Genomic DNA, 26,849 nt, shown 5'->3' on the forward strand with positions numbered 1-26,849 from the left:
TTCACTACTTGGTCACAGTCTTACTATAGGTCTACTCAAACTGTAGCATTACAATGTAGAGAGAAGCCAGAAGTAAAACTGATTGCTAGAAAGTCTAAGAATATTTTTTGCTTTTAAAACACAAAACCGGTTAAGTGTCATTGTAGGGTTTCTGCTACACCTCAAACTTTCTGCATTCAGTATGGAAATTTTATTGAAGAGTGAGTCCCCAGTACCTAAAGGGGGCCTACAGGAAAGCCAGGGAGGGAACTCTTTGTCAGGAGGTGTAGTGATAGGGGGAATGCAAGGGGGAATGGCTTTAAACTAAAAAAGGGTAGGTTTAGATTAGATATTAGAAAGAAATTCTTTATTTTGAGGGTGGTGAGGCACTGGCACAGGTTGCCCAGAGAAGCTGTGGATGCCCCATCCCTGGAAGCGTTCAAGGCCAGGCTGGATGGGTCTTCGGGCAACCCGGTGTGGTGGGAGGTGTCCCCGCCCATGGCAGGGGGCTGGAACTGGGTGGTCTTTAGGGTCCCTTCCACCTCAAGCCATTCGGTGATTGCACGATTCTCACTGTAGCTTTTCAATAAATGTCTATTCCCCCATGGAACCGAAGGCACGGCTGACCTCTACACATCATTCACGACCCGCAGCCCACCCGCACAAAGCACCGCCCGTGTGTCTGTAACAGCCCCGCACCCCGCCGGCACCCAGCACACCCCGTGCCCCCCACCCCCGCCTCCGACCCCCTCCGGCAGCCCGGCCCCGCCCCGCCCCGATCTGCTCGGACAGCGCATGCGCGCTTCCCGCCAGCCAATAAAAGCCGGGCCGCCGGGCAGCCCCGCCTCTTCCCTCCCAGAGCCAATCAGGACGGCGCGCGGCGGAAGCGGGGCCTCGTCGGGAGCGCGGCGCCATGGCCGCCGGCTCTGCCGTGGTGCTGGCGCGGGCCTTGGAGGCGCTCGGTGAGAGCGGGCGCGGCCTGGGAGGGGCGCGGGGCCTGGGGGGGGGAGGAACTGGGGAGCGGGGCGGGGGTTGCGGGGCGGGGGGTGCGGGGTGCCCCCCGCCTTCCCGGCTCCTCGGGGCCAGCCGGAGGCTGCCCGGGGCGGCAGAGACCGCCGCCGGCAGCGGGAGCCCAGGGCTGGGAGAGCTGCAGGCCTGCCCGCTGGGTAGGTAAATCCGCGCTGACCTATGACATCTTCGGGTTTGTTATACCAACGCCTTAAGGGTTCCTTCTGATCTCGGCTATTTGTATCTTTCAGATGTTGGCGGTGCAGCAGATAAGATTAGTTTAATACCTCAGGACTTCTTTGCAGAACTAGTAAGTACAGCAGTGAGAGGGATACAGCAGGGTTCTGGCATTCTGTGATTCCTGAAAGCCTTTTTATTTAACCTCTTGTACCTTTTGTGTGTGTTGCAAAGCAAACGTTATGTATATGTAGCGTAGATTTATGTGACTCATGAAGTGGACCAGTCCTACTAAGAGCAGTGAGATTGCTTAAAATTTGTTTTTATTGCAGAATACTTTTAAGGATATGTTTTTCTCTCTCATCTTAATCAGATGTAAAGTTAGTCAGACTAGAAAACATTCAGCTTCTGTTTATCAAAAAGTGCTGTACATGAACAGGAGGGCTGTTGGACTAGTACAATATGGTGTACTAAAGAACAGCAAATGAGGTAGTTTTTAAAAGCTTTGTTTGAGTTTATTTGCTTTTCTTGTGTTTGATATAACTTTAATGTTAGTCACTTGCATGACCTTATTGTTCCATTTCAATTGAAAGCCTCATCGTATTGTCTGTTTTCATTTTTGTTGTAATCTCCAAGTATTGAAACTTGTTTTGTCTTGTATATTAAAATGTGTATTTAAAATGTCTTCAAATTTATTTTCTTCTCAGTGTGAGCAAATAATTCAACATCTGAACCATAAGATCCCAGGTGTAAATACAGTTGAACTGTGTCGGGTAAGTTTGAATTAGAACTTACTTAAAGAACTTACGTACGCAGCAAATATAATTGCTTCTAAGTATGTTGTACAGGATACATTCCACAAATCAATTTGTTTGTGTATGTGCTTATATGTGGAGTCTCTTGTTCACACATAAGTTATTACCTGTAACGATTTAATCCTCTTGTTTTAGAGACTGCAGACATCTGGGATTGAAATCAGTGTGGGTGAGCTGGCAAAAATAACTAATGTTGTTTCCTTTCTGTTTAGGTAAGCACAAGATAATAAAAATGTGGGTATAAAACAAACTGATTTGGGAAAAGGGCTTAGTTTGTGTTCTTAAGGTTAAGAAAAAGGTGTAGTAACTGCATACATGGACTCAGTTTTAGTAGTGAAAAAATAGAGATGAAATTGTTCATCTTAGAAGCTGTCTGCAAGCTTTGGAACTACGAGCAAAATAAAAGAGAAAGTTAATCACAGTTTTAAAGCTGTCAGCTACGCCTCTTATTCTGTTTTATTGATGCCCCTGGGATTAGATGGAGGGCTTCTGCATGAACATACCTAGGGTGGTTTTTTACTTGCTTTTTTGACCTATTTTGGTGGGGAGAATTGAGTGGTACTTTTTGTTGCTCTTCCTCTAGACTTGATGCCTTTTCAGTTGGGGGTTTATTGCATCATTTGACTCCTGTTACTGCGAATTATAACATTGCTTAGAGGTCCTTACATGCCCCTTGGTGGTACTTAAATTGCCTCTCCTAAATCTTTAATTAAGCTGCCTCATTTCTAAAGTAATAATGCTGTTTAATAGTCTTAACTGCATTATACACACATCTGTCACTGAATTGTGCTCTTTTTTTCATTTTCAACAGCACTCAGAGGCTGTGATTGTTTTTGTTTATGTTGCATGTTGTGTGAGTCCAGCAAAGCTTGGTTTCTGCATATTAAGACGCATTAAATGTCAAGTCTTTTTGTTTTTCATGTGAATACAAAACTCATCTTCCCAGAGGAGTAAAATATTCTGCATTTAAAAAAGGAAAAAAAAACACACAACATGTCCAATTATTTTAAAGTGCATAGAAACATGAAACTGAATAAAGTTGCCTATTTGGGGTGAAGTGAGAAACTTTGCTGAATTCCTGGAGAATGGGACTGATGTGGTGTTCTTTGGATATACCTACAGCACAGCAGCCCGAAACAACCTCTCTACAGAAGACCTCGTCACTACCTTGGGCAATGCAGTCAGCACACTGCCTAAACATGCTGTGCAAGTCATTCGTCACGTATGGAATGAGCAGAGCAAATCTGTCAGCGTGTCAGAAGATGTAGGAAGCATGGCCACAGTGGGGCAGGTAACTAACAAAATGCAATTGAACTAACCATTTCAGAAATGTCAGTGCTTCGTTGTGTGTGTTGTAGTGTCAAGCACATGATGGTATCTTGGCTGCCCAAAGGCTTCCTGGATGTGTTGCTCAAAGTCTAGCCATACAGAAAGCATGTACAACAAAGGTCATCTAAATCCTAAACAACTTTCTAATATGACTGTTTGGATGGTAAATTATATAGCTTATTTTATAGCTTTTTGAAAATTGTTTCATAGTACTATTTGGGAAGGTGAATAGCAGGGTGACAGACTTTTGTACTGTTTTAAATATTTGAATTGTTCTTTAGAGTCAATGGCACCAGCACATCAATGTGTTTCCCTTAAATCTAAACTCTATTTTAAAGAAACTTTGTCAATTTCTAACATCTCTTAAGCATCTTGGAAAAACAAGAGTGCATCTGCATTTTAAGTTTTTGTTCCTAACACCAACAATTAGGAGTACAGATTAGAAGATGAAAAAAATCTTTGAAGCTGGATTATAAGCTTCTGAAGGCTCATTTTACTTCTTTATTCCAGTTCTGCCTAACATAAAGGGTAGAAATACCTGATTTGTATTTATGTGCTTTATCTAAAACAGTTGTAAATCCCTTATTTTTTCCCCATTATTGCTACTATAATTTTTTGTATACTGTCTGTTTTTTCATATTCATTTGATTTAGAAGCTTTTAAAGAGAACATAAAACCATGAATTATGAACAAGCCAGTTGAACTCGGTGATTTAAGCTCCTATTACTAGAACTTCTTGAATATTAACAGTACTTTAATAAGCAAAACAGATTAAGTGAAATAAGCTATTGGGTATTTTTCAATCCCTTTCTGCTATTAATAGAAATGACAGATGATTGTGTTTTCAGAATATTTGACATGTATGTTTGTTTCCATATAAATATGGGCTCTAAATGTCCTATATTATCTGTAAAAGCATCTGTCCAACAGAATAGCAATGGTAGGGTAGATCTCTTTCTTTAATACTACTTCCAATAATTTTCTTCTCTATAGTTTGTAGATATTAAATGGAAGCTTGGAGTTGCAATGAGCTCTGACACCTGCAGGTCTCTGAAGTATCCTTATGTTACAGTGACACTAAAAGTGGCCGACCCTTCAGGACAAATAACAAACAAAACGTTTGAAATGACAATCCCACAGTTCAAGGTCTGTAATCCTGTGTTACTTGATCTAGTCTCTTCAGAGCAACAGTGACATTCTTGTGAAGAAGCAAACGTGTACTTTGCAAACATGTAAATAAGCATTATGCTAGTATGATAGTTGGAAAATGAAGCATTAAATAATTGCTAAAAGACTGAAAATATACAGTCAGTTCTACAACACTTATTTTAAAATGTTATTTTAGCAGCAATTACTCTATCACAATTTATCTTAGCTGAAAAAAACAAATCTAAAAGTCTTTTTTGTCCTATCCTTCTGCCTTGTTAGAAACTGGGAATATTCTGAATCCATGAAACTGTTCACTCTTCTCAAAATCTAAAATTTGGGTTATGCCTGGCCTTCGCTAATGATAAAGAATGGAGGTCAATCTTCCTCATCACTGTTGGCTCTTAGTTGTTGTGCCTTCATTATGAACTTGTGTGACTTGGTTTAATTTTGCATGAATATGGTGTTTCTGCTGTCATTTCCAGTTCAGAGGGCCAATGCATCGTGTAGAATATTTTTCAGGCTTACAGGTGAAAAAAATGCTGGGAGTTGGATGGGAGGGAATATGAGAAGGATATGCTGAATCCTTGGGTGTTCTGAAATCTTGTATTCCATCTGGCTGAAGCCTGTTTATAATTTGCTGGTAACTAACATAAGGGATGCTATATGTGAGAAGTATGGGTTATTTCAGCTGGGATTACAAGCATTTGCATGAGAAATTTTTAGTTCGTTTTTTCTTTTGTGGTGTGACAGCTACTTTGGTGTTTTTTTCTTTTTCTCCCATGACATTCTTTCATATTAATAAGCAAAGCCATGCAAATAAGTCACCGGCTGTGTGGATTTAATAGTGAATGTGCCTGAATTCCAACTAACCCCCAAAAAGAAGTGTAGAAACTTCCAGTTCAACATGCAAATTCTGACTAGAGGAAAGAGGCAAACAATAGATTAAGTGGTTTTTGTCTATTGTGCTAGTTGGAACAATAGTTCAAGCTTTTCTATGTGCAACTGAAATTTATCTTAACTCTTTTTCAGAACTTCTTCAGACAGTTCAAGGAAATGGCAGCTGTTCTTGAAACAGTTTGAACAGAACTTTTATTTGCACTACAGTTTCTGACAGACTTGCATCAAGTAAGGTTTCTGTTCTGCAAAAGGAACAAGTGCCATTGTTCAGCGAGGTATGCATCCTTGTCTCTTCGGCAGTTAGCAGCAGCATCATATGTTTTTGGCAGCACCATCCTTGCATTGCTGTGAAGATTTCTTTGTTTTTGAATACTTGAAGTCAACTCTACAACATCTGTAAACTGGTCAGATTTCTTAATCCTCTTAAACAAAAGATCAGGATGTGTACAGAGAAGCGGTGCTACAGACTTTCTACTATCCAAGAGTAAAAGTACTTTTAAGAAACAAGATGTTTAGCTCTGAAGTGCAGAAAGACATGAAAAGGTTAATTTACTGAAAAGTGTAAATGCCATGATAAGTTTTGTCTATAAAATTGCGATGTGCTTGGAATCAATGAGATCATTAACTATAGAGTATATAAAATTATGACATAAGCGTACGTATTCCTGAAAAGTAGCAATGTCATATAGTTAGTTGCAGATGTTTGCAGACCAGCCTTTCAGTCATCTTTTAACTGGAGCATGTATTTGTCTTAACAGCTTGGTTATTTTTAAATACTTCTCATCCCCCAGACTTCTAAAAACTGAGTTAATGCATAAAACTTCTCTGGAGATCTAAACTTTTTCTGAAATGAAGCCTGGAGGCTAGTTTTATATATAGGAAGAAAGATTAACTTAATTCAAAAGCATTTTAATATATTTTTGCCTTTCTATTTAATCCAACTCTGTGGCACTCTGTTTTGAATAGCAGTTTGCCTTCTAATTAAATTAGAATATTGATGCAGTTGTCTCACTCTGTGCTCTGAACTAAAAAAGATAGAGAGGACACTTGAAAGCTCAGGCTGGTGTGTTTGCCAAGAAGATCAGAAAAACTAGTGTAGTGTAGTCAGCAAGATTTCTGTGCTTGCTGTATTGTGTGGCAGAAATCTTCTGGACTGTGTTGCTCTCTTGCTCTCACAGTGTCCTAACCGGTCAAATTTTGACTTTGATTCTGAAGGAGAATGGGGACATTTTCAAAGGGTGGGGGGCTCAAATCCAGTGTGTTCGCATGCTCTTCTTCATTTCATTTTTCTGAGTTTTACTAAACAAAACCTAAACTACAAATGGGGTGAAGTAAGAACACTACCGTTGCATTGCAGGAGCTGCTGGTGATGTGGTAAAGCAGGTAAGTCTGAAGAGAGAATTCATAGTGATAATCAGGCTGAAATTTGTTGTAACTTCAGGATGGTAGAGACCAAGAACTAGTTCTGTTGGGGCAGATCCTCAAGTGATTTCAGGCTCCCTTAAATGAGAATACCTACCTTTCTGATCCAAAAAATATTTTATTAACTTTTTTTAGAAGCTGGCTGGAAGTCGTTGATGCAAGTTTTGCCTGCCTTTGTCTCATGAAAAATAGACTGCAATGCATAAAATGCATTGTGCTCAAAGCATACTGCACTCCTGTTAATAGAGAAGGGGTGTATCTCTTTGTAAGCATTATGCATAGTACATAAAAACAGTTCATGGAGCTTCTTAGAACCCAATTAAGTGAAACTGTTTTCTTTGTTACAAGGCAGTAAAAGTCTTGGCCATTGGTCTGAACAATAATTCCTCTGTGCTGCTGTGGTCAGGTGTTTCCTTCAAGGCTGGGGAGAGCAGAATGCTGTTTTCTGGGACTCTCAATGGATTGTCACAATGATTTCAAGAAAACATTTATTTGCCTTTTCCCTTGTCTGTCTCCAAGGGCTTGGGGCTCAACATGATGCAAAAAATGCCATGTGGAAAAGTGAGCAGCTGGTATTTTTACTACTGTTTTTTGATGGGCAGAAGTTGGACTTACATAACTTATATAACTGGAAAACACTGTCATGCTTTGGTCTAGTGAATTAATTGGTTTTGATCATTGTAAGAATTCCAGGAAAAAAAAAACACTTTTGGCAAAGCTGGAGTACTACAAATACTTGTTTGTTCTAATGCACTTCAGTTGTTCATATAGCTGGAAATATTTGTGCCTTCATTGGAACTGGATGGAAACGATTCAGTTAATTGTGTATTAAGTATTAAAAACAGCAAATTAGTAAACCCTGGAAAGTAATGAGAAAATGTTTTGTTACAGTATTTGTTTCGTCCATTGCCAGGAGGAAAAGGTTAGCAGCCTCAGAAGAGTATAACTGTTACATTTTGTCAAGTCAAATGTTCTAGAAATACTGAGGAGTGGTTTTTTTGAAGTGTCACTGAACTCTAGCAGGTTGTAATGCTGGCTGGAAGTTGCCTAGCGATGTGTGCAGTGCAACCCTCTGAGAATTCTCAGAGGTGTTTATGGACACCTAGGAGATGTGATTAAAAGTTGGCTGTGTACGCAAGCTGTGAGGCTTGTCCTGATCATTATCACTAGGAAGTCCTATACTGTATAATGGAAGAACTACATACTTTAAAAACCAAAACAAAACAGTTTGCAGGGTAGCAATATTAACATGTTTAAACAAGCTGTTGAATTGTTTATGTGCAGAATCCAGATATTTTCAAAGAGAACTGGAAGTTTTGTTCCTAATTGTACTCATTGATACAAAGTTGTATAACATGATATTTTTGTAAGTTCACAAGCAGTCATTAAACATACAGGTAACAAAGATGAAGATGGTCTGTTTTGTTTTAAGCCTACTGTGTGAAAGTCTCTTGTAAATACTGTAATGGGTGAAGTTCAGAATTAGACCATGCGTGAACTTCTTTCCTTACAAGATTAGTATGAGGTTCAGACAAATGCAGTCCTTCTCTGAGATAGCAAAAAACTGAGGGATAACTGCAGGCTGACAGGAATATTTATATTGATTACAGCTAAACAGAAGACTATATTGAGTCTGGAAAAGAAGACATATGAAATTAATGATTTTTTGTAAGAAATTGTATCCAAGTAGTTTTCTGAAGTTTATTTAGGACACAGATATACCATTTATCTTTTCAACATTTGCCTAGAACAGCTCAAGAGAAAGGAAGAGGAAAGAAAGGGTATTTATTACACAGTAAACAAGACCAAGGGAATGAATAATGAAGGAATCTTCTGGCAACATCTGTGTGTCTTCATTGCATGGCTTTTTCTTCTCTGAATTAGCTTCAAACACACCAGTCCCCTTGCAGAATGGTATTTTGTATAAGAATGGAAAAAAGGCTCACAGAAAGAATGCATAAATTATTCCTGTGCACTAATGGTGTATATATATTTAGCTGCATGTTTTGTCCTGGTCATGGCCAAAGGAAAAAAAAAAATGTCCCTGTTACTTTGTTCTTGCTTCCACAGAATTGTTCTGCCTTTCTAACCATTTTTAGAAGTATGTAGCTTTCTTTTCACTGTGAACCTATCTCCTTCCCTGTTTAAAAAAACTTAACTGTTTCCAAGCTCTTTTACTTCATTTGAACACATGAAGTTGTTAGCTTTGAGCCACTAGAAAGGAAAGTGTGGAGAGAGAGACTTATGGTGCTTCTTCCTGCTTGCCCTCTTCCATATCATATTTGAATGTTTTATTCCTCTCATAGCCGGAGTATGAGGGCAGTTTCCAGTCCTTTGCAGAGGCATGCAGGGTTATTCTGCTTAGCCTTTTTGGTTACAGAATAACATGAAAAGGCACCTGAGTCATTTAATCTACCTGCAGAGAAAAACACCCCATCTTTTAAGAGGTTTTGCAGCAGGGTGAGGGACTTAACATTCAATAGTCTCTATCCAGTATTCTGTGGTTAATTTGCCCTGTTTTTTTTTTTCTTTTCATAGTGGCACTCACTTCACAAATATCATATGACTCCTAGGTGGGGCTGCTAGCTCAATGGCTGCTCACTTGGTTTAGGAAGTTGGGTCTGTGCATGTCACCACATGACACAGTAAATGCCTAGAGTTGGGCTTAGCATGCATGGTGTGCTGCTACAGTGCTCCCTTCCTGATGCCTGTAGGAGGCTCAGTCACCTCGTAAGCCACTGAATTTGTCACCATGCACTTTGGGCTGCATGTTTACTTTGGGTTCTACCACTCTACCACATAGCATTCTTAATGCACATTCTTCCATTTTTTTCTGGACTAGAGTTGCCCATAGGAAGCAATTTACTAGAGGGATGAAGCTTGGCACTTGGTATGCCCAATCTTGTCTGCTTTGAAAGACTGTTTTTAAGACATTCCTGGGGGAAGGTGGAGAAGTGACCTGCCATTTGAAATGAGTTACTATACTCCATCGCAGCTAGACCCAGTGCACTGGGATATGTTTCTTAATTATTTATGACTTTGTGTTATTGAGGAAGTAATGAAGGTGAGGTGGTTGGTCTTCTCAGAGATGGCTGATTTTAGTGGTTGTAGGTTTTCTCTTCCCTGAGAGGTCTTTTTATCCTATGACTGATTATGTTCTGCATGGCTTACAAGTGAGAATTGTTTCTGCTGCCTAGGTGTAAGGTGCCAGTTTCCAAATATTCTTAGTGTTTACATTACAAAGTACCCTTATATTTATAAATTGGAATTTTCATTTTCAATTTTATACTTCACTCACCTTTGAATCAGTAAACTTTAATATTCATGTTAAAAAAAAGGGAAAAATTTATTAATTGATGTAATAAATGGCTGTTCTATCGTTTTTAAGAGGGATGTGGCACAGCATTGGTCACCAGGTGGCACTGCTACATGCGGTCTTGCTACACAGTAATCCTCTGAGAGCATATCTGATAATGCAATATCAAGTCCAGGTTTCCTTCTGTGTGTAGCCTGTACCTGCACTGTATATGTTTATTTTATAAGTTCCATGCTACTTTTTATGTTGTAGGGAAATAGCACAACTTTTTTGTTAATTATTATAAAGATGAATGTAAAGATTTCTGGTGAAACAAAAAAAAATCAGCTTCTTAATTATAACATTATATACCATATACTATATTTTCAGTAGCTTAAAACAGTAATTTTAAAATATATTGTCACTTCTGCGTTATGACTGACTCTTTAAATAGTATCACGTTATCTTTCTACTAGGGTCTATTATAGGTTTATATAATTTCCCTATATGTATCTATCTTAATTTTTTTCTAATTCAATATATTGTTCATAGAATAAGTACTGGCACTTCCCTGTCCTGGATTTTCATGCATTTTAACCACTCTTAACATTCTCTGATATTTGGTTATGCAGCCTGCACTTGTGTCTTTATGCCATATTGATTACACTCACTATAATCCTCAACCACTCTAAGTGACCCCGTTGCCTAATTCTCCTTTGAATTAGCTCTGAATCTGAAAGGTAATGTTTTGATATTCTTGGTTCTACTGAAGTTGTGAGAACTCTTTGTTTACCATTAAATAGGCCAGAATTTCGTCACTTCTGTGTCTTAGGCAGATTAGAGGAGTTTTCCTTAATTAAAAAAAAAAAAACAAAACAAAAACCATTTAAGAACCAGGCCAAATCAAAGCAAGACAGGTTTCCTTCCACATAATTCTTCTGAACTGAATGCAGCAGCCACACATAAAGCTTGAGGTGGGGTGTTAAAGTTTACATTTAAAATGTGGGATGGAAAAGTGTGCCTCATATGAATCACTGGTGTGCAGTGCAGTCCTGCTTCTCACAGTTGGGAAAGTTGGAAGAATAGAGATGCTCACCAGTTGACAGGGTCAAGTCAACAGATCTCAATTTACCTATGTGAGAGTCCAGGAAGATGAAAAAGAGGATTAAGGGGCTCCCATCTGTTGCTTTTTTTTTTTTTCCTTTTGGCAGCTACACTGGCACTATTCTTGGTATTGTGTCAGGACTACAAGTGCCCTGTAGTTCACAGTTCTTTCTTTCGCCAGGCATACAGCTGAATTGTGAAGTTGCAGTAAGGAAGTACAGTGCATAAACGGTGGTACAGTGTACAGTGTCTTCTGTGTATTTACGTTTTCCTCTTGAACAAATAAAATTTGTGACCTTTGAAACTGGACTACTCTTGCCTTCCAAAGCATCTCTGTTCTTTATTGTTTCTGTACTCTCTACTACGTATCTGTTAGCCTTTCTAGCCTGTAGTGTATTCTTCACTGTAATATATTTGTGCAATACTGTCAAGGAGTTCCTTTTAGCTTTGACACAAAAAAAGGACAAGAAATCCTGTCTTTCCATCTCTGGAGAGTTGAAGGTAACTAGGATCCCTTCCAAATTACAAAAAGTAGTTAGCAGGCACACTCTGGGAGAGAAGTCAACTCCAACTGCAGCTGCGGTAGGTAGTTCCTCACTTTTTCCTCTATGGTATATTACTGCAGTGGTCAGGGAATAGTAGGGAAGTAAATATATCCTGTATGTGAAAGCAGAAATAAGTGGGAATATGGAAGTTCTTGTTCCAGAAGTTGTTCTCTTGAGGAGGATGTGAACTTTTTTTTTTTTTTTAAAAAAAAGGGGGGGGGGTGGTGAACAATTGCTAGTGTTTCCATTTGGAAACCTGCTGTGGTTACATGTAAGTACACAGGACATGAGATTAGTGGGAAGTCAGGAATAACTAGAACGTACTTGATCTGTATTAAATACAGGAACTCTGCAGAATGCAGAGAAACCTCACTGTAATAAGCATGGTATACTTTAAACTTCGCAAAAACTTCTTTTTAAACAAAAAGTAATGTTCCTCTACACTGGATTCAAAGTCTGCTCTGTCAGCAAGGTAACTGTCTTGGGATAACTATTAAATGGACAAAAAGACAAAAATACTTGGTTTATCAATAAAACACCTCTTTGAAGAGGGCAAATACAATAACTGAAGGCATTGTCTCTTTCAATCAGTGCAATGTTAAATGGTGTATTGATACATTGAACACAGACATAAATGTGGTAGGTCACTTAAGGTTCTAGAGATGTTTATGAAATTTTCAGCTAGGGATTATTCTCTTATGAACTTTGCTCATTCCAGTTCACCTAAATCTAATTTGGAGTGGTTCCTATTGGCAGAACAAATTACAATCTGTCATTAACAATCAAAAAAGATTAGTACTATTTGAGCAAGAAAAACATAAAAACCAACCTCAGGTTAATTTTTCATTTTTATTGTGAACAAATTATAATGTGCCTCCTGCTGTTGGCTTGTCTCTACATGACTGTCTTACTCAAGCCTTTGGCAATCCATTTTAAACTGTATCTATATATCCTGCAAAATATGTAATTTTCATTATTTCTAGTTAAATGTCACACACTGAATAGAGGAGGCACCAGAGTTTCCTCTAGCAGCTAAAGTCTAAAGCCTTGGTATTATGCCCAGATTTCTGAACTTTCTAATACTAGAATTTTATTTCCAAAGTTATTTCATTAGTGTCTTCAAATAAGACTGGGTGATTTAAATTAATAAAATGTTTTTTTTTTTTTAAATCTAAATGTCATTATCTTAGATCTTAGCAGTAGTCAAATTAAATTTGATTAGTTAAAAGTAATGCAAATGCAGTCATGGACCTTGAAATGCCAGAGAGCTAAGTGCCAGCATTCTTAGAAAAGCAGTAGGATAAGAACCAGTTCCAGTTCTAGTCCAAGGTGGCTGAAGTTACGCATAAATTATAGGATCGTAAAATAAGGTCTATGGCTCCTCTAATAACTTAATATTTTTCTGCAATTAAAGTGGTTGCTGAAAGCTTAAGAGGATAGGTAATTATGGAAATTAACAGTCTGGTCATGTGAGATGCTGAGTTCTCTCCACTCCCAAAGAAATTACTGAAAACTGTAGTTGCTTACCACTTTTCCAGCTTTAAATTCTTTAAAAGTAAAGATGAAGTGATGATCCAGATGGGATAAATGAAATGGCTGCTGTAGTGGTGTCATGTACAGAAACAGTGCACATTATCAAGGTATTGTCTTAATGAACAAAACACATTTGCTTTAATGAACAGAGGGAAAATATACTTATCTAAAATGTCTAAAATCCAAGTTTCCAAAGTAGGGTAGGATAAAAATATTTTTGTTTTACTGATTTCACTGATGTTCTCCCATTTTGTAATACCCCACCTCTTTTTTTTAATAAAACCTCAAATTTTTATTTGTAGTACTCCCCTGGCAAGCATATCAATTCCAAAATGTTCAGAGGCACTTAAATTTAGTTAACTAATCCATGTTTGGTAATATACATTATTTTGTGAAGCTGGGCATCTAATTTCTCTTTAATCAACAGAATTCAGTGGCAGGTGACCTACAACTCAAAAATGCCAATGGGGTACTTGGTCAGACTGATCAAATAAACAGTTAGTAAATATTGAGCATAGTACTTAATCTACTTTGAATCTGCCAACAAAATTTTTACCTTGAATTTTACAGTTAAATATGTTTCGCCAATAATTAAAAAAAAAAAAGGAATTGAAAACATTTGTGGCACCTTATCAGGGGCTTTATATGTCATATCTCTGCATGGATGCTGCCTTTATGCTTTTTTCCATTTGGGATGACATGGAGAGAAGCTGCTCTTTCATCAAGAATAAACACATTTTCAAAGCTCTGCAGATAAAGACTATGGCAAGTTGCATTCTTCAGAGTCCCACAGTTTCTGATTCCCGTTGACAGAGCTATAAAAATTTAGTTTAGGCTAATTCCTAACAATATTGATCAAAGAGCTGGAGGATGATGCTTTTGTTACCGTTATAAATTTCAACGACTACACTAGGGCAGAAATTACATGAGGAGCATAAAAGGTGAAAAGCCTTGGGCATGGACAAAGGAACACTATGTTCAGTGTAAGATTGATTAGGAAGCTTAATTTCAAGGTGCATTAAGTCTTACAACTGAAATGAGAAAAAGGAAATAACTTCAAGAAGCAGTTATGTAAATAAAGAAATACTATTAAGAAGATGATGGGGATAAAAGGAGATGGCCAGATTAAAGGATAAGAAAGAAATGATGAAGTAAATGGATAAAGATAATGGACAGCTAAAGGGATTACTATGAAGAATTGATTCAGGGAGATGTATAAAAATCTGAAGCAAGAAGGAAGTATGAAAGCTGTTTGGAATAACATCTGAGAATTTTATTTTGAAGGCAGTTAAAATATTAGTGGTAGTATTAGTGATAGATCAATTTAGTCTTAGAGGAATTTGTATAAAGAGTTTGATAATAAAAAATAAATTAGGTAGGTCAAAATAACCATTTTTCATCATACCATCCAAGTGAAGGAAAACACCAGGAGCTTTCCATAACTGGCATAATAGTGATAATTTAACATTTTCAGATTAATTTCCCACTTTTTGTTCCTCACAATTCTACTTCACAAAATAGAAGTCATATAAAATATTACAGTATTTTATAAAATATAAAATCCAAAGAAAAGACGTGAAATCATTGCAACAGTAGTGGGCACAGGGCTTTCTCTGCTGCTATAGTGCAAATCCAGTGTGTAGTTCACTTCCCTGGAGGTTTAAATTTGTCTTTGAGCTCAAGTGACTAAGTTGTGGCTTCACATTCCAGATGACTCACGTAAGCTAGTGTTCCCCAAAGGAGCAAGTAGTCTTCCTGCCCTCTTCACCTCCGGGCATCTATTTTTGCTTCCTCGGTGCCAACAGCGGTACCTCTGTGAGCGCTGTCACTTAAGCTTGAGGCAGCTCACAGACCTGAGCTGGCAGATGATGAGCAGCTCGTCATGGCATTAACAGAGTGGCTTAATGGGTCTTCTTTGGGTGCCCTATGAGAGGGTCACAGTGGCTCCCAAACCTGTCCCACAAGGCCGGAGTTGTGGAACTGGTCTGCAGCTGGTTGAATACGAGCCAGCAGTGTGCTCAGGTGGCCAAGAAGGCCAGCAGCATCCTGGCTTGCATAAGAAACAGCGTGGCCAGCAGGTCCAGGGAAGTGATGGTCCCCCTGTACTTGTTTCTGGTGAGGCCGCACCTCGAGTACTGTGTTCAGTTTTGGGCCCCTCGCTACAAGAAGGACATGGAGGTGCTTGAGAGAGTCCAGAGAAGGGCAACAAAGTTGGTGAGGGGTCTGGAGAACAAGTCTTATGAGGAGTGGCTGAGGGAGCTGGGACTGTTTAGCCTGGAGAAGAGGAGGCTCAGGGGTGACTTTATCCCATTCCACGGGTACCTTACAGGAGGCTGTAGTGAGGTGGGGGTTGGTCTATTCTCCCACGTGCCTGGTGACAGGACGAGGGGGAATGGGCTAAAGTTGCACCAGGGGAGGTTTAGGTTGGGTATTAGGAAGAACTTCTTTACTGAATGGGTTGTTAGTCACTGGAATGGGCTGCTCAGGGAAGTGGTTGAGTCACCATCCCAGGATGTCTTTAAAAGATGTTTAGATGTAGAGCTTAGGGATATGGTTTAGTGGAGGACTTGTTAGTGTTAGGTCAGAGGTTGGACTAGGTCATCTTGGAGGTCTCTTCCAACCTAGATGATTTTGTGATTTTGTTTCATGGAAGCAGAAAATCTTGTTAACATTCTCAGCTAATGGGTTAATGAGAACTGTGCAGATGTGGACATGCACAGCTGGACATGTTCAGATGGACAGCAAACTTTTAGGACTTATAGGTTTGTGATTAAAAAAAATAATAATAATTTGTATTCTGACTACCCCAGTTATAAAATCTACTGCAGAACAAAAAATGTGCTTCAGTTGCTAATGTTTGTGAAAATAGTCAACCTGGGAAAACAATCCCATCCTTGCTTTTGTTTGTACCATTCTAGCAAATATTAAAGCCGATGTCCACTCTACAGAGGTCATTTTGCTGCCCTGCTCTAAGAAAAGCTCATGTTAGTATGGTGATGGGAAGGGCAATGTCTTTGCAAGTCCCGGTGTTAAAGCTGAAAACTGCAGCTGATTATCCATAAGCCAAAATGCATTCTAAATGCATTTTGAAATGCATTTCAATGAGAAACTAGGAAAAAAAAAATAATTAAAAAAATGTGCAGTAAATGAGCACAGTTGCTTGTCACACTATTAAATAAAATACTGCTAGCATGACAGTTTCAGCATCAGTTCTGTTTGTTGTGGGTGATGTGGCTGGCTGTTACACAACCTCTCTGCCAAAATTATGTAGTGTGGGGTCTCCAAGAGCACAGGGTAGCTCTTCAGCCCTAGTTACTGTCTTTTTCTAGGGAGCAATAGAGCTAAAAGTTTTGCCGTAATGCCGCATTACAGGGAGTTACCACTGCTGTTCCTACCGACGTGAACACAAGGGCAGTCACTACATTTGATAATTACAAGATGGATACGGATGCTGTATAATTGGAAAAGCTTCTTTCTTGGAGACCAGTTACTCCCACTTACAGTAGGTGGCAGATTTTACGCTGTCAGATGTTATCGCGATAGCGAGGGAAAAAACTAAAGCTCAGAGCAGGAAAAAGAAACATAGAAAAAAAAATATTTAGAAAACAGTTTTAACTTAAAGTGTGACTTAAAGATGGCTCGGTAGCGCGGGTGGGCTCCGGTGCAGGCCGGGTGGCACCCGGCAAGGTCCCGCGGGAGGGAGAAGCCCCTGGCCTGGGGGAACCTACGGAGAGGAAATGGGAGTAAAATAAAATGAAAACAATCATAAAATGGGAAAAAAAAATATTTTAAAAAAAAAAAAAAAAAAAAAAAAAAGAACTAAAACGAAATTGAAGTAGGAAAAACCCCGGCAGCCTCCTTCACAGACACCCCTCCCACGGGTGACCTTCCTCCCCTTGCGGACCTCCTCATCCTCGTCCCCTCCCGCGCGGGGCGTAGCTCCCTCGCTCCTCCCCGGGGCGGTGGGCGGAGGAGGAGGAGGAGGAGCGGAGGGGAAGGACAGGACGGCGGAGATCCCCCTCGTCCCCGCGAGCCGTGCCGAACCGTGCCGGGATGCGCGCTTAGCGCTGGCCCCGCGCTGAGCTCAGGCCCCGGCGGCCGCACCCGGAGCCCTCCGGCCGCGGCCATGGAGAAGCCCCCGGGGGTCCAGCCTCTCTCCCACCCCCTGCAGCCCTCAGCCGAGCCGCAGCCGGCGGCGGAGAAGCGCTTCAGGCTGTGGTACGTGGGCTGGTCGTGCCTGGACCGGCGCACCACGCTGCCCATGCTGCCCTGGCTGATGGCCGAGATCCGGCGCCGCGGGCAGCGGCAGGAGCCCGGCGGCTGCCTGGGCAGCGGCGTGCCGGCCCGAGAGGTGCTGCTGCTGCTGGGGTCCCCCACGCTGCGCTGCGTCCCCGCCGGACCCCCCAGCCCCGGCCCCGGGCGCCCCGGCAGCCCCGCGCCCGCCGTCTTCATCTTCGAGCACAAGGCGCAGCACATCGCCCGCTTCGTCCACAACAGCCACGACCTCACCTACTTCGCCTACCTGATCAAGGCGCAGCCCGACAACCCCGACTCCCCCATGGCCTGCCACGTCTTCCGAGCCACCGACCCCAACCAGGCGAGTGGGGCGGCTGGGGTTGGTGGTGGTCATGGTGGTGATGTTGGTCGTGGTGATGTTGGTCGTGGTGATGTTGGTCGTGGTGATGTTGGTCATGGTGTTTTTGGGGATGGTGGTATTGGTCATGGTGGTATTGGGGATGGTGGTCGTGCTGTCAACCACTGTGCAGCAGCCATCACCTGGGACCAGCGGGCAGGATGCCCGGCTGTGCCCAGACATGCTCCCCGGTGCTCCAAACAGCCCTAGGTTTGGGTGGAGGCATTGTTGATAAAGTGCCAGATGGGGGGAAAAACAACAAAAAAAACTGAACGGCAAGACTGTGTTTTTCTGACTCCTCAACAGGCTTTGGCTCACACGTCAAATGTGGAGCGGCAGGCTTCTTTCTCCTCCCTGTTAGGAGTGCGGTTTGACAGTTGGGTTTGGTCATTGGTTTAGTGTGGTGGTGGCAAGAAAAGGGCCTTTGGTTGAGAATACCTTGTGTGAATAAGTCAAGACACCTTTCCCTGGGTTTTCAGAGGCATGTCTGGAGGAAAAATGCATGCAGCTGGAAATACTGGAATTTACCAAAACCACTCAGCTTCTGAAAGTTTTTCGTTTATTAATTTTGATTTGAGCAAACAAGCTGCCAGAGATTGTTACGTTGGAGGGGTTTAGATTATGTACTTAGCAGTGGCTTGAGCCATCATCAAAGACGGGACGAGAGGTATCCCGAACAGAGGTAACTGCGCTTAACTTGTTGGCAGCTGCTGCCACTGTTGTGCCCAGCCAAGGAAAAGGGAATTCAGGGTCAGGAGAGCACGCAGCAAGAGCGTGAAACCAAGGGGATGGCGTCTGGCGAGGGTGCAGCCACGATGTCCTTTTATGAGTCTGGCCATATGGACTGAAGGCTCCTGCTGTTGGCAGAAGGCGTTGAGATGAATGTTATTTCTTGGGTAGCTCTGGTCTGATGCCATGGCTTTGTAAGGCAACCTCATGCTATGAGATATGGGGTGCATATTACTCTTGTACTTGGTATTTCTCACATTCATATTTACATTTGGGATGCTGTTTCTGATTAAACTGATTATCCATATGTCTTCCCTTCATTCCTCATGGAGGAGAATGTCTTTATGTGCATGGACTTAGATTTATACTACAGGTAAAGTCTTCCTTTGGAAGGAAGTTATTAGTATGAACAAGTTCTTTTTTATAAACTCCTATCTTATTCTGACAGTATAGTCTAAATTTTATCTGGGAAGATTTTTTTTTAACCTTTTTATCATTAATAAAAGGCCATTACAGGAGGGTTACTTGGCACAGGCTTCCAGACAAAGAGCTACAATAAAGGTAGTAGATGCACAGCTAGCTATGTGATTCATGAGTATCTCACTAACAGGTAATTTATTTTTTTTCAGGTATCAAAAAGGAAAGAAATTTCCACCTTCTTTCCCTCCTAAGTTACTTTATCAACTGGAGAGGCTTGGTTGGCTAAGTCTGTCCCAGTCTCTGGCTCTTGATCCATGCTTAACCCTAGTTTTGATCGGATGAGACCAGGCTGCAAGTTGCTAGCTCTGAAAATCTTCTCTTGATACTCTTGTTTGTTATAAAATAGATGCCGTTCTTGCACACTTTCAGGATCTTTAAGTGCATGCATCTGATTCATCTTGGTTATGTGAGCTTCATGCTGCATATTAGTTTAGAAAGTATTTTTCACAGCTGTTATTTTAAGATGACCTCATTTTTGCTGTTGGGCCATGGTTCCTTCCAGCCAACATAAGTTGGCACTGCTGCCACAAGACACAATCCTGCCCTCTTCAAGCCTCAGCCTCTCGTTCCTTCCTCTTGGCTTTGTCCTCATGTCAGCACAACTGTTTGTGCTGCCGCATGACAAATGGGATCAGGGAATTGGCTCAAGTTAAACTTGCTTTTCACCTACTTCTGCTGGGTTGGTCCCAAACCACTGCCCTTGTTCGCTTTGCAATGCAACACTGTATATATCAACACAGGTAGGCTGGAGGCACAAGGTAGGAAGGAGCAGCTGAGAAAAGAAAGGGTGGGATGGCCTCTTTGGCACTTGAGCTGACTTCAGGCTAGCCTAAGTTGACCACAAAGTTATGGTGTTACTGCTGTTGGTGGTATGAAGTTCAGCAGCATGCCAAGGTCACTCAGGAAGGCTGCAGGAGCTGTCCTGTAGTCTTTGACTTGGAAGACAGATAGCCATAATTTTCAATGATGGATGAAAATTACGAAAGTGAGATTGTAACATGCAACTACCAAGACATTAGTGCTAGTGCAGTAATTCAGGATACAGAGTAGCTGAAGGAAAATTTTGGCTTTGAGCCTATTGCTTAATCCACCAGAGATATTGCAGTGTCTAGGATGCACATGCGTGCACTGTTACAGCAAAAGTAACTGTTTTAACTGTTTTTTTTTTTTTTTTTTTTTTTTTTTTTTAACAGAAAGCAATACTCCTTGCAAATTGGTCATCCGCAGATGACCAATAAAAAGCCAACACAATATATATGCCCTGACAACATAAGGCAGGGAGACAACATCTTTTAGTGTTATTTGCCATGACTGAAGAAAAACATCTGAGCGAGGTGGTACATCCTAATATTTTATTTGAAAACCTGCAAATTGTAGGCAAAGCTGAAAAGTAGGAGTCAGTGGATCGGTTGCTGTCTTGGAGTAGTACCTTGGCACAGCATCAAACCCAGAGCTCAGCTGTCAGTATGGGGGTGGATGCAAAGATGCTTTTCTTGGGGGGAGTCTCTTTTGCTCTTCAGTTAAAAAAGGGAGAGAAAACTCCTGAAACTCTCTGTCTAGTCATGGTGGGAATTAAAGTTTTTCACTTTTTTCATTTAGAATTATTGCAATATTGGCTGCTCCTAATAACTTTTTAAAGTGGCAGCAGCCAGCTGAACTGGATGAGGGTAGTTGTCTGGTTTAGTGCTGGCTAGTAGCTTCTAAATAACAGCCAGAGGTGTGTTAGTTTTGCATTGCTGTCATTTGAGAATTATGTAGGATGCACAGAGTCTGTCTGTAGACATCAGATGACAGCCTTGTCTCATTTTATATTTGGCAGATTTTCTTCACAACCACAGGAACAGAATTTCTTTTAGTAAACCTAAAGTTAGTTTCTAAATATAGCAGGCATACCCTCCTCCCAGCCACCAAGAAAAGCCCTTTTGAGTAGTGTTTGCAACCTCAATCTCAATGATTTTTTTTACTGTGAAATACTGAATTTATTCTGTAAAACAGATTTTGATTGAAACAGATGAATACGGTTTGACGATTGCCTGGAGTTGCTTGTTTTCTGGGATAAAGGCTATGGTCTGATCTGTTTTTACACTATTCTTTTCCCCCTTGTGCTAACTGTATGCTTTCTTTTTAATAAATGAGTAAGTCTGTCTTATGATATATATATATATATATATATATTTAACCTGAACTGGAATTTTAAATCTAATTATACTGTAATTGTTTCTTATGAGTGAAGATAGTTACATAATCATAACTTCCTCCAGTTAGGCAAAAACTTACTTGATGCATTTTGTGTTTCTTGTAGAAACCTTATTAGTAGTGATCCAAGTATATTGTTATGGCTTTCAAAACGAATCCAAGCTGGCCCTGAGAGAAAACTGCTCCAATGCACAGACCTCCGTATGGTTTAGCTTTTGTGTGTCTCAAACGTAGCTGCAACTGCTAGTTACTGGGACTAGGCTTTCTCAAGCCAATACTGGAGCATTTTGGTGACCAAGTGAAGCTGTGGTAAGAACTAGAGAGGTGTAGAGGGCTAGAGATGAGAGCTGGAGGCAAACTGTTTGTAAGTGTGATCCTTGCTCTGTAATCACTGCAAAGGCTAAAAGTCAAAATTGTTTGTCTATTCCAAGTGAGTATTAATTGTCTGTTAGATAATACATTTCAGTAAAGCAAGGCCATAGGACATCTTGTTCTGCAAAACAAGGCATCAGTACAAAATCTCCAGTTTTAGCTATTTGAAGGAAACTTTTATGTTATGATAAGATCACATTCTCTGTAAGGCTTCTTATTAGAGAATGTAAGTTGGAAACATTTGAAGAAGGAAGTCAGATAGTGAACTTCGCATTCATATTTTATGCTTTGGTTTTTATGTAACATAGGAGCATGGGCTGAATCCATGCAAATTCTTGGCATATTACATACGTATGCACAGCATTGTTTCAATTCATATGAGTAATGTTGCACAGGTTGAGTTATTGGGTAAGCTGTGTTTTAAACAGGAATAATCAAAGTGATGGAAAAAGATGGGCTCTGGGTTTTGAGGGAAATGAGAGAGATGCATGGCTTGGTTGTTAGGTAAACCTGAGCACGCTTTGACTGCAGAGGAAAGAGGTAGTTCTTTTCCATGAAAGAAGATCTGTTTTCCCAGTTTTATCAAGAAAACAAGTCTTGGAGAGAACAAAGGAAAATTTTCTCTAAGATCGTGTGGGTCAGAATTTCATTCATGGAATGAGAAATTGAAAAGCAATGACTCAAAACGAAATGAATACTAAAGGCTTGCAATGAACGCAGAATTGTTCTGCTAGCAGCCTCATTACCCCCAGCTACAGAGACTCAAATGAAGTCTTGGATTTTCATTTAAATAATGTCTGATCTAAGGTTTGGGAAATTGAACTGAATGTTGAGAGCCTGAAGTTTCATTTTTGTTTTGTTTTTCTTAATGACAGATTCAGCACTTTTTTTTTTTTTTTTTTTTTTTTTTTTTTTTTTTTTTGGTGTGGTTTTCAATTTGGGCTTTTACAGCTATCTCTAGGTTCCAGTTTTGAAAAGAAAAAATTGTCCATGATGATTTCCTGCCAAGTCCCAAATTTAAGGAATAGTAGAAACAATAAAATTGTTAACTGTTTCTAAGTGGTGCTATGTAGCCTTTTATCTCTGATTAATGTTTAGGAAAGCAGGAACAGTTTTGAGTGCTCTATTATCTGCTGTATACATATGTTTAATTCTTGCATTTTTCCTTTTGCAGTTCCTGAAACCCAACCCATTCTTTGGGAATAAAAGGGATGTTACTGAGGACTGCATTTTCCAAAGGGTAAAATAAAATATAGGGTGATAAATAGATGAAATAATATAACCTCAGTCAGAGTGGCTGTAGGTAACACAGTGACTAGAAAATAAGGCTATTTGATTTAAGGAAAGGAGCTTGTGTGCATCTCTGCACGCCAAATCAAGCCTTCTCTTCTGAGGATGTTTCAATGTTTTTCTGTTCTGTTTCTCAGATGTAGAGGCAGATCCTTTCAAAAATAATTAAATAGAAAACTAACTTCCAGAAAGTTTGGCTAGCTTATGTATATGTTGGCAATAGGTAGAGCCTGATTTCTAGGGGTGGAGAAAATCTCAGACCAAAGTTAGTGTTTATAAAAGTGAATTCTAAATAAAGGTTAGAGTTCTAAACAATCATTGCAGAATAGTAGCATGACTGACTTCTTCCCATACCTACTATTTCCTAGAGGCTGGTATAGCATTTGATGTGTACAGATCACCCTTCTTTGCATCTTTTCCATCTGTTTTCCCGATTTGCCTGGATCTCTTTGACTATCTTGTGTTTTTCTGAGGTAACAAGGTGAACTTTGTGATGAATTTCAGAGGCCAATCGTGGGGGTTGCTGTCTAGGCTGTGGGTCATGCAGAACTTAAAGCAGTGTTGGCATGGTCCTCTCATGGCGCCAGCTGTCCTCTGCCACCTGGTGTTGTATTCTCTGTGGTTTCACATACTCTTTATAGTTCAGAGACAAGAAAAAAAGAGGAGAATTTATTTCAGTGTAATGACTTCTGTCATTTGTCCCATATGTGAATTATGGCACAATCTACCTCCACCTGCTGCAGTGCTCTGAAACTGCTTTAGAGACTACAGGGAGATCACTGAATAAAAAGGCCAGACCTGCTGGTAGTCTTGTAGAGGTCAGAAATAATGCAGTGACTGAGGGCAGCTGGACAACAAAATTAAGGCAGCAAAGTGAAGTGACTTAATTCTTAAACAGGATCTGTGCTTTTCTGTTCTGTATAGACCATAATACCATGTCTATCACCTTGTTTTTTTCTGACACAAATAGGTGTGTGAAGACCATATGCAATAACATGGACTTACAAATAAATCGTAGCATCACAAATGCAAGATATTGTATGATCATGTCAGAAACAACTGCACCTGCTCAGAAGATATCTTCAAAGTGTAAAAAGATGATAGAGAATGTTGGAAATGGTAGAGGGGTGCTGAAATCATGAAATGCGGAGGTGGCTGCACCAAGGCTGCACAAAGTATGTTTGTTACCTGTTTTGTGATCACTTTTGACAGAGAACGCACATCACTTTTATGTATGAGTGTGTTCATTGATGAATGTTTTATTCCCCTTTCCAGGTGTTTTATTCCCCCTTCCAGGTGTTTTAACTAGGTGACAACTGGTGGATCAGTGAGTTGGGTAAATAGACATATGTGATTGTTCTGCAGATCTGCGAGTAGTCTGGTAACTCAATCTTCCTCTCAGCATTTGTCAGAAGCAAGCCTGTTTGTACCATACGGGATTAGTTCTAGTAGTATATTTAGAGACTACAGGGAAAACAACACTGAAAAAAATCACCACACACAAAATAAATAAACAAAAGAAAGCACCGAGCAAACAAAAACACATGCAAACACCCCCAAGGGCTCACTGAAACCCAAACTGCAGTGTGTGTATATATTTATATATATATATATTTGTATCTTTGCATGTTTTTAAGGACTTGAAAAATCCAGTCGGTCCTCATTTTGAACACAATTTTCCTTTACCATCATAAAATCTACTTGTTTGAAGCTATGTTCATTCCCTGCTACTTCTCAATATCTGCGATGCTGATTGCAGTAAAGTGTTATGGCCTGCTGTTTGACCTGAAGGCTCCCTAAAGCCATCCTCCTTACAAGAAACCAAGGACTCAGTCCTGCCTCTCCTTGCTGCAGGGAATTAGGGCTCCCAATCAGAAGCTAATTGCTTGGTTCTCCTCTGGAGTGGATGGTACTGCTGGGGCTTCCCCTGTTCTCAGAGCAGGTTCTCTCTGGGCATAAAAAGGAGAACCATGTCAGCAGTGGGGCCCCTGGGTGTTTCACCCTCCTGAAATGCAGTGTTGTATGCCTTCAGCTGCAGAATTTAAATATGGCTCTTCATGTTCTCCTTCTTGATTTTTAGTTCCTTAAGTCAGCTGAACAAAAACCTGAGATGTACTTCAAAAGCTGTCATGCCATGAAGGCTGTTCAGACAGGGTAGTTGCCACATAGTAAATACATGCAAAAGGTGCCTTAAATTTTAATTTTTCACCTTCTAAAAGTTGTCATAAATTAATAACCAGTTACCTAGATACATTACAGTTCTCTTCAGTTTGAATGAGAGAGGCAAAATATTTCAGTTGATTAATTGCAAAAAGAAAAATGATTTTTTTTATGGACTCTCAATTAAATTTAGAAATTCTGCTAGTGCATTGAAGGAAATGTATCTACTACACCACATTTCCTGACTTTATTAGTTACTTTTAATAGCAAGTTATCTTCATCTCTGTTCAAATCTGATTGCTTTCTCACAAAATTTGTAATTTCATTTTTTTATCATTCTCTCTCTTTGTACTTAGAATTTGAAACATTCTTTCTTCTGGAAATTTGGAAGGGTAATATGGTAAAGTTTTTCTTGTTCCCTGAACAACTGAAGGTGAGCAGGATTTTACACTACTGGGCACGTGGTATTTTCTGAGGGATTAATTTAAAATGCAAATATGACAGAAGATCCTTGTTTAGAGTTCAAACGGTGTACGAAAAGACTTGCAGAAGCCACTAGCTGATGAGATAAAACCAATCCCATACAAGTGCAGCATTTTTCCTCCTCCACCATCCCTGTCACTGTGGTTTTCTCCCTCCCATTGTAGCTTATTTTAATTAAAGTGGTTTTCGGTCACGCGGTTCATTTTTGCACGTTGATAAACCTTAACAAGTGGCCTGCTCAGTTATAATGGTTAGGGTTATGTTTTATTTCATTACACATCTTGGCAAGAACATGTAGATCTGCACAGTGCTGTTTAGAGATCTGCGATGCATCTAAAAACATGTTGTGGGAAGTAGGAATATTATCCTTTGGGGCATAGCAATGACTGCCTTCTAGACTGTTCACAGTTTTGTTTTTCCTAGCAAGATCAATAAATATTTAATTTTTTAGGATGCTGATGTTAAATATATTTCACGTACTCTGTGACACCAATGTGGGTTTCCTGTTGTGTTCTTTTTGGCTTTTTTTTTTGTTTGTTTTAAAAAAAAGCAATGTCCCAGGAACTTTGGGAGTAGCCAGTGGTCTGTGGGTTCTTGAGTATTTCTAAACTAGGGTAAATATTCAGAAAGAGAGCAATGAAAGTCTAGGACATGCAATGCTATAACCTGAAACATTTTTATATGCCTTCTCATAGTTTGTTTCTTGCTTTGGCTTGATTGTTCTTAAAACTGGAGATCAAATTGTGGTAGAACTTCCAAATAAAAATAGAAGTAGGGTAGTACGTATTTAACAGAGCCTTGTTTGCCAGAGAGGAACAAGTTGCTCTCTTTAGGAGCACCCAGCTGGAAGTGTAGAAACAAAGAAGTGCACCAATTCCGGCTGTGCTCTGTACTGAAAGTTGGTGTGTGACCTTCACATTGATGTACATGGGTGGGCTGCAGTAGACACACAAAGCTCCATGATTCTTCCCACCCCAGCTCTGTCACAGCATGCAAAATTATGAATTTGGTAGTCTTAGGCATAGAAATTCACTCTTGCTATTATTCAGATTAGAAAGAGACAGTATTGTGTACACAAGTTGCTTCCATGCTTGGCAGTGGAAATAAATACCAAATGGCAGCCACCATCATGGTACTTTTGTGGCAATATCAGCTGTTTCAGACACAGATTCCCACACAATCCATTGTAGTTGTCCTTAGGAAAACTAACAAACAACAAAAAAAAACTGAATCCAGCAAGAAAAGGTAATTTA

General features: G+C 40.2%; 2 protein-coding genes across 5 annotated transcripts in view; both read left to right on the forward strand.

Annotated features, from left to right (window-relative positions):
- The first annotated feature begins 845 nt into the window (after positions 1 to 845).
- On the forward strand, positions 846 to 7,465 carry COMMD6 (COMM domain containing 6). 2 transcript variants are annotated; one of them, XM_035320576.1, is made up of 7 exons: positions 846 to 941; positions 1,239 to 1,297; positions 1,872 to 1,937; positions 2,115 to 2,191; positions 3,102 to 3,270; positions 4,302 to 4,454; positions 5,487 to 7,465. In XM_035320576.1, exons 1-7 carry the CDS (start codon positions 893 to 895, stop codon positions 5,535 to 5,537), a joined length of 624 nt encoding a protein of 207 aa, XP_035176467.1. In that variant the 5' UTR covers positions 846 to 892; the 3' UTR covers positions 5,538 to 7,465. The 2 variants fall into 2 exon arrangements, with proteins under 2 accessions (XP_035176467.1, XP_035176477.1); XM_035320586.1 differs by lacking the exon at positions 1,872 to 1,937.
- A 9,740-nt stretch (positions 7,466 to 17,205) lies between these two features.
- Positions 17,206 to 26,849, forward strand: part of TBC1D4 (TBC1 domain family member 4) — a 108,858-nt gene continuing 99,214 nt past the window's right edge. For all 3 annotated transcript variants that reach the window (XM_035320595.1, XM_035320603.1, XM_035320611.1), the window contains exon 1: positions 17,206 to 17,850. In XM_035320595.1, coding sequence (XP_035176486.1) covers positions 17,380 to 17,850 — 471 coding nt within the window. In that variant the 5' untranslated portion in view covers positions 17,206 to 17,379. The remainder of the gene's footprint in view (positions 17,851 to 26,849) is intronic.

This window comes from Oxyura jamaicensis, chromosome 1, assembly GCF_011077185.1.
Source record: "Oxyura jamaicensis isolate SHBP4307 breed ruddy duck chromosome 1, BPBGC_Ojam_1.0, whole genome shotgun sequence".
Classification (NCBI taxonomy): domain Eukaryota; kingdom Metazoa; phylum Chordata; class Aves; order Anseriformes; family Anatidae; genus Oxyura; species Oxyura jamaicensis.

Coding starts and splice junctions, on each gene's coding strand:
- COMMD6 (XM_035320576.1), top strand. CDS start 893: ATGGCCGCCGGCTCTGCCGTGGTGCTGGCGCGGGCCTTGGAGGCGCTC. Junction 1,298..1,871: donor AGGACTTCTTTGCAGAACTA/GTAAGTACAGCA, acceptor TTTTCTTCTCAG/TGTGAGCAAATAATTCAACA. Junction 3,271..4,301: donor GCATGGCCACAGTGGGGCAG/GTAACTAACAAA, acceptor TCTTCTCTATAG/TTTGTAGATATTAAATGGAA.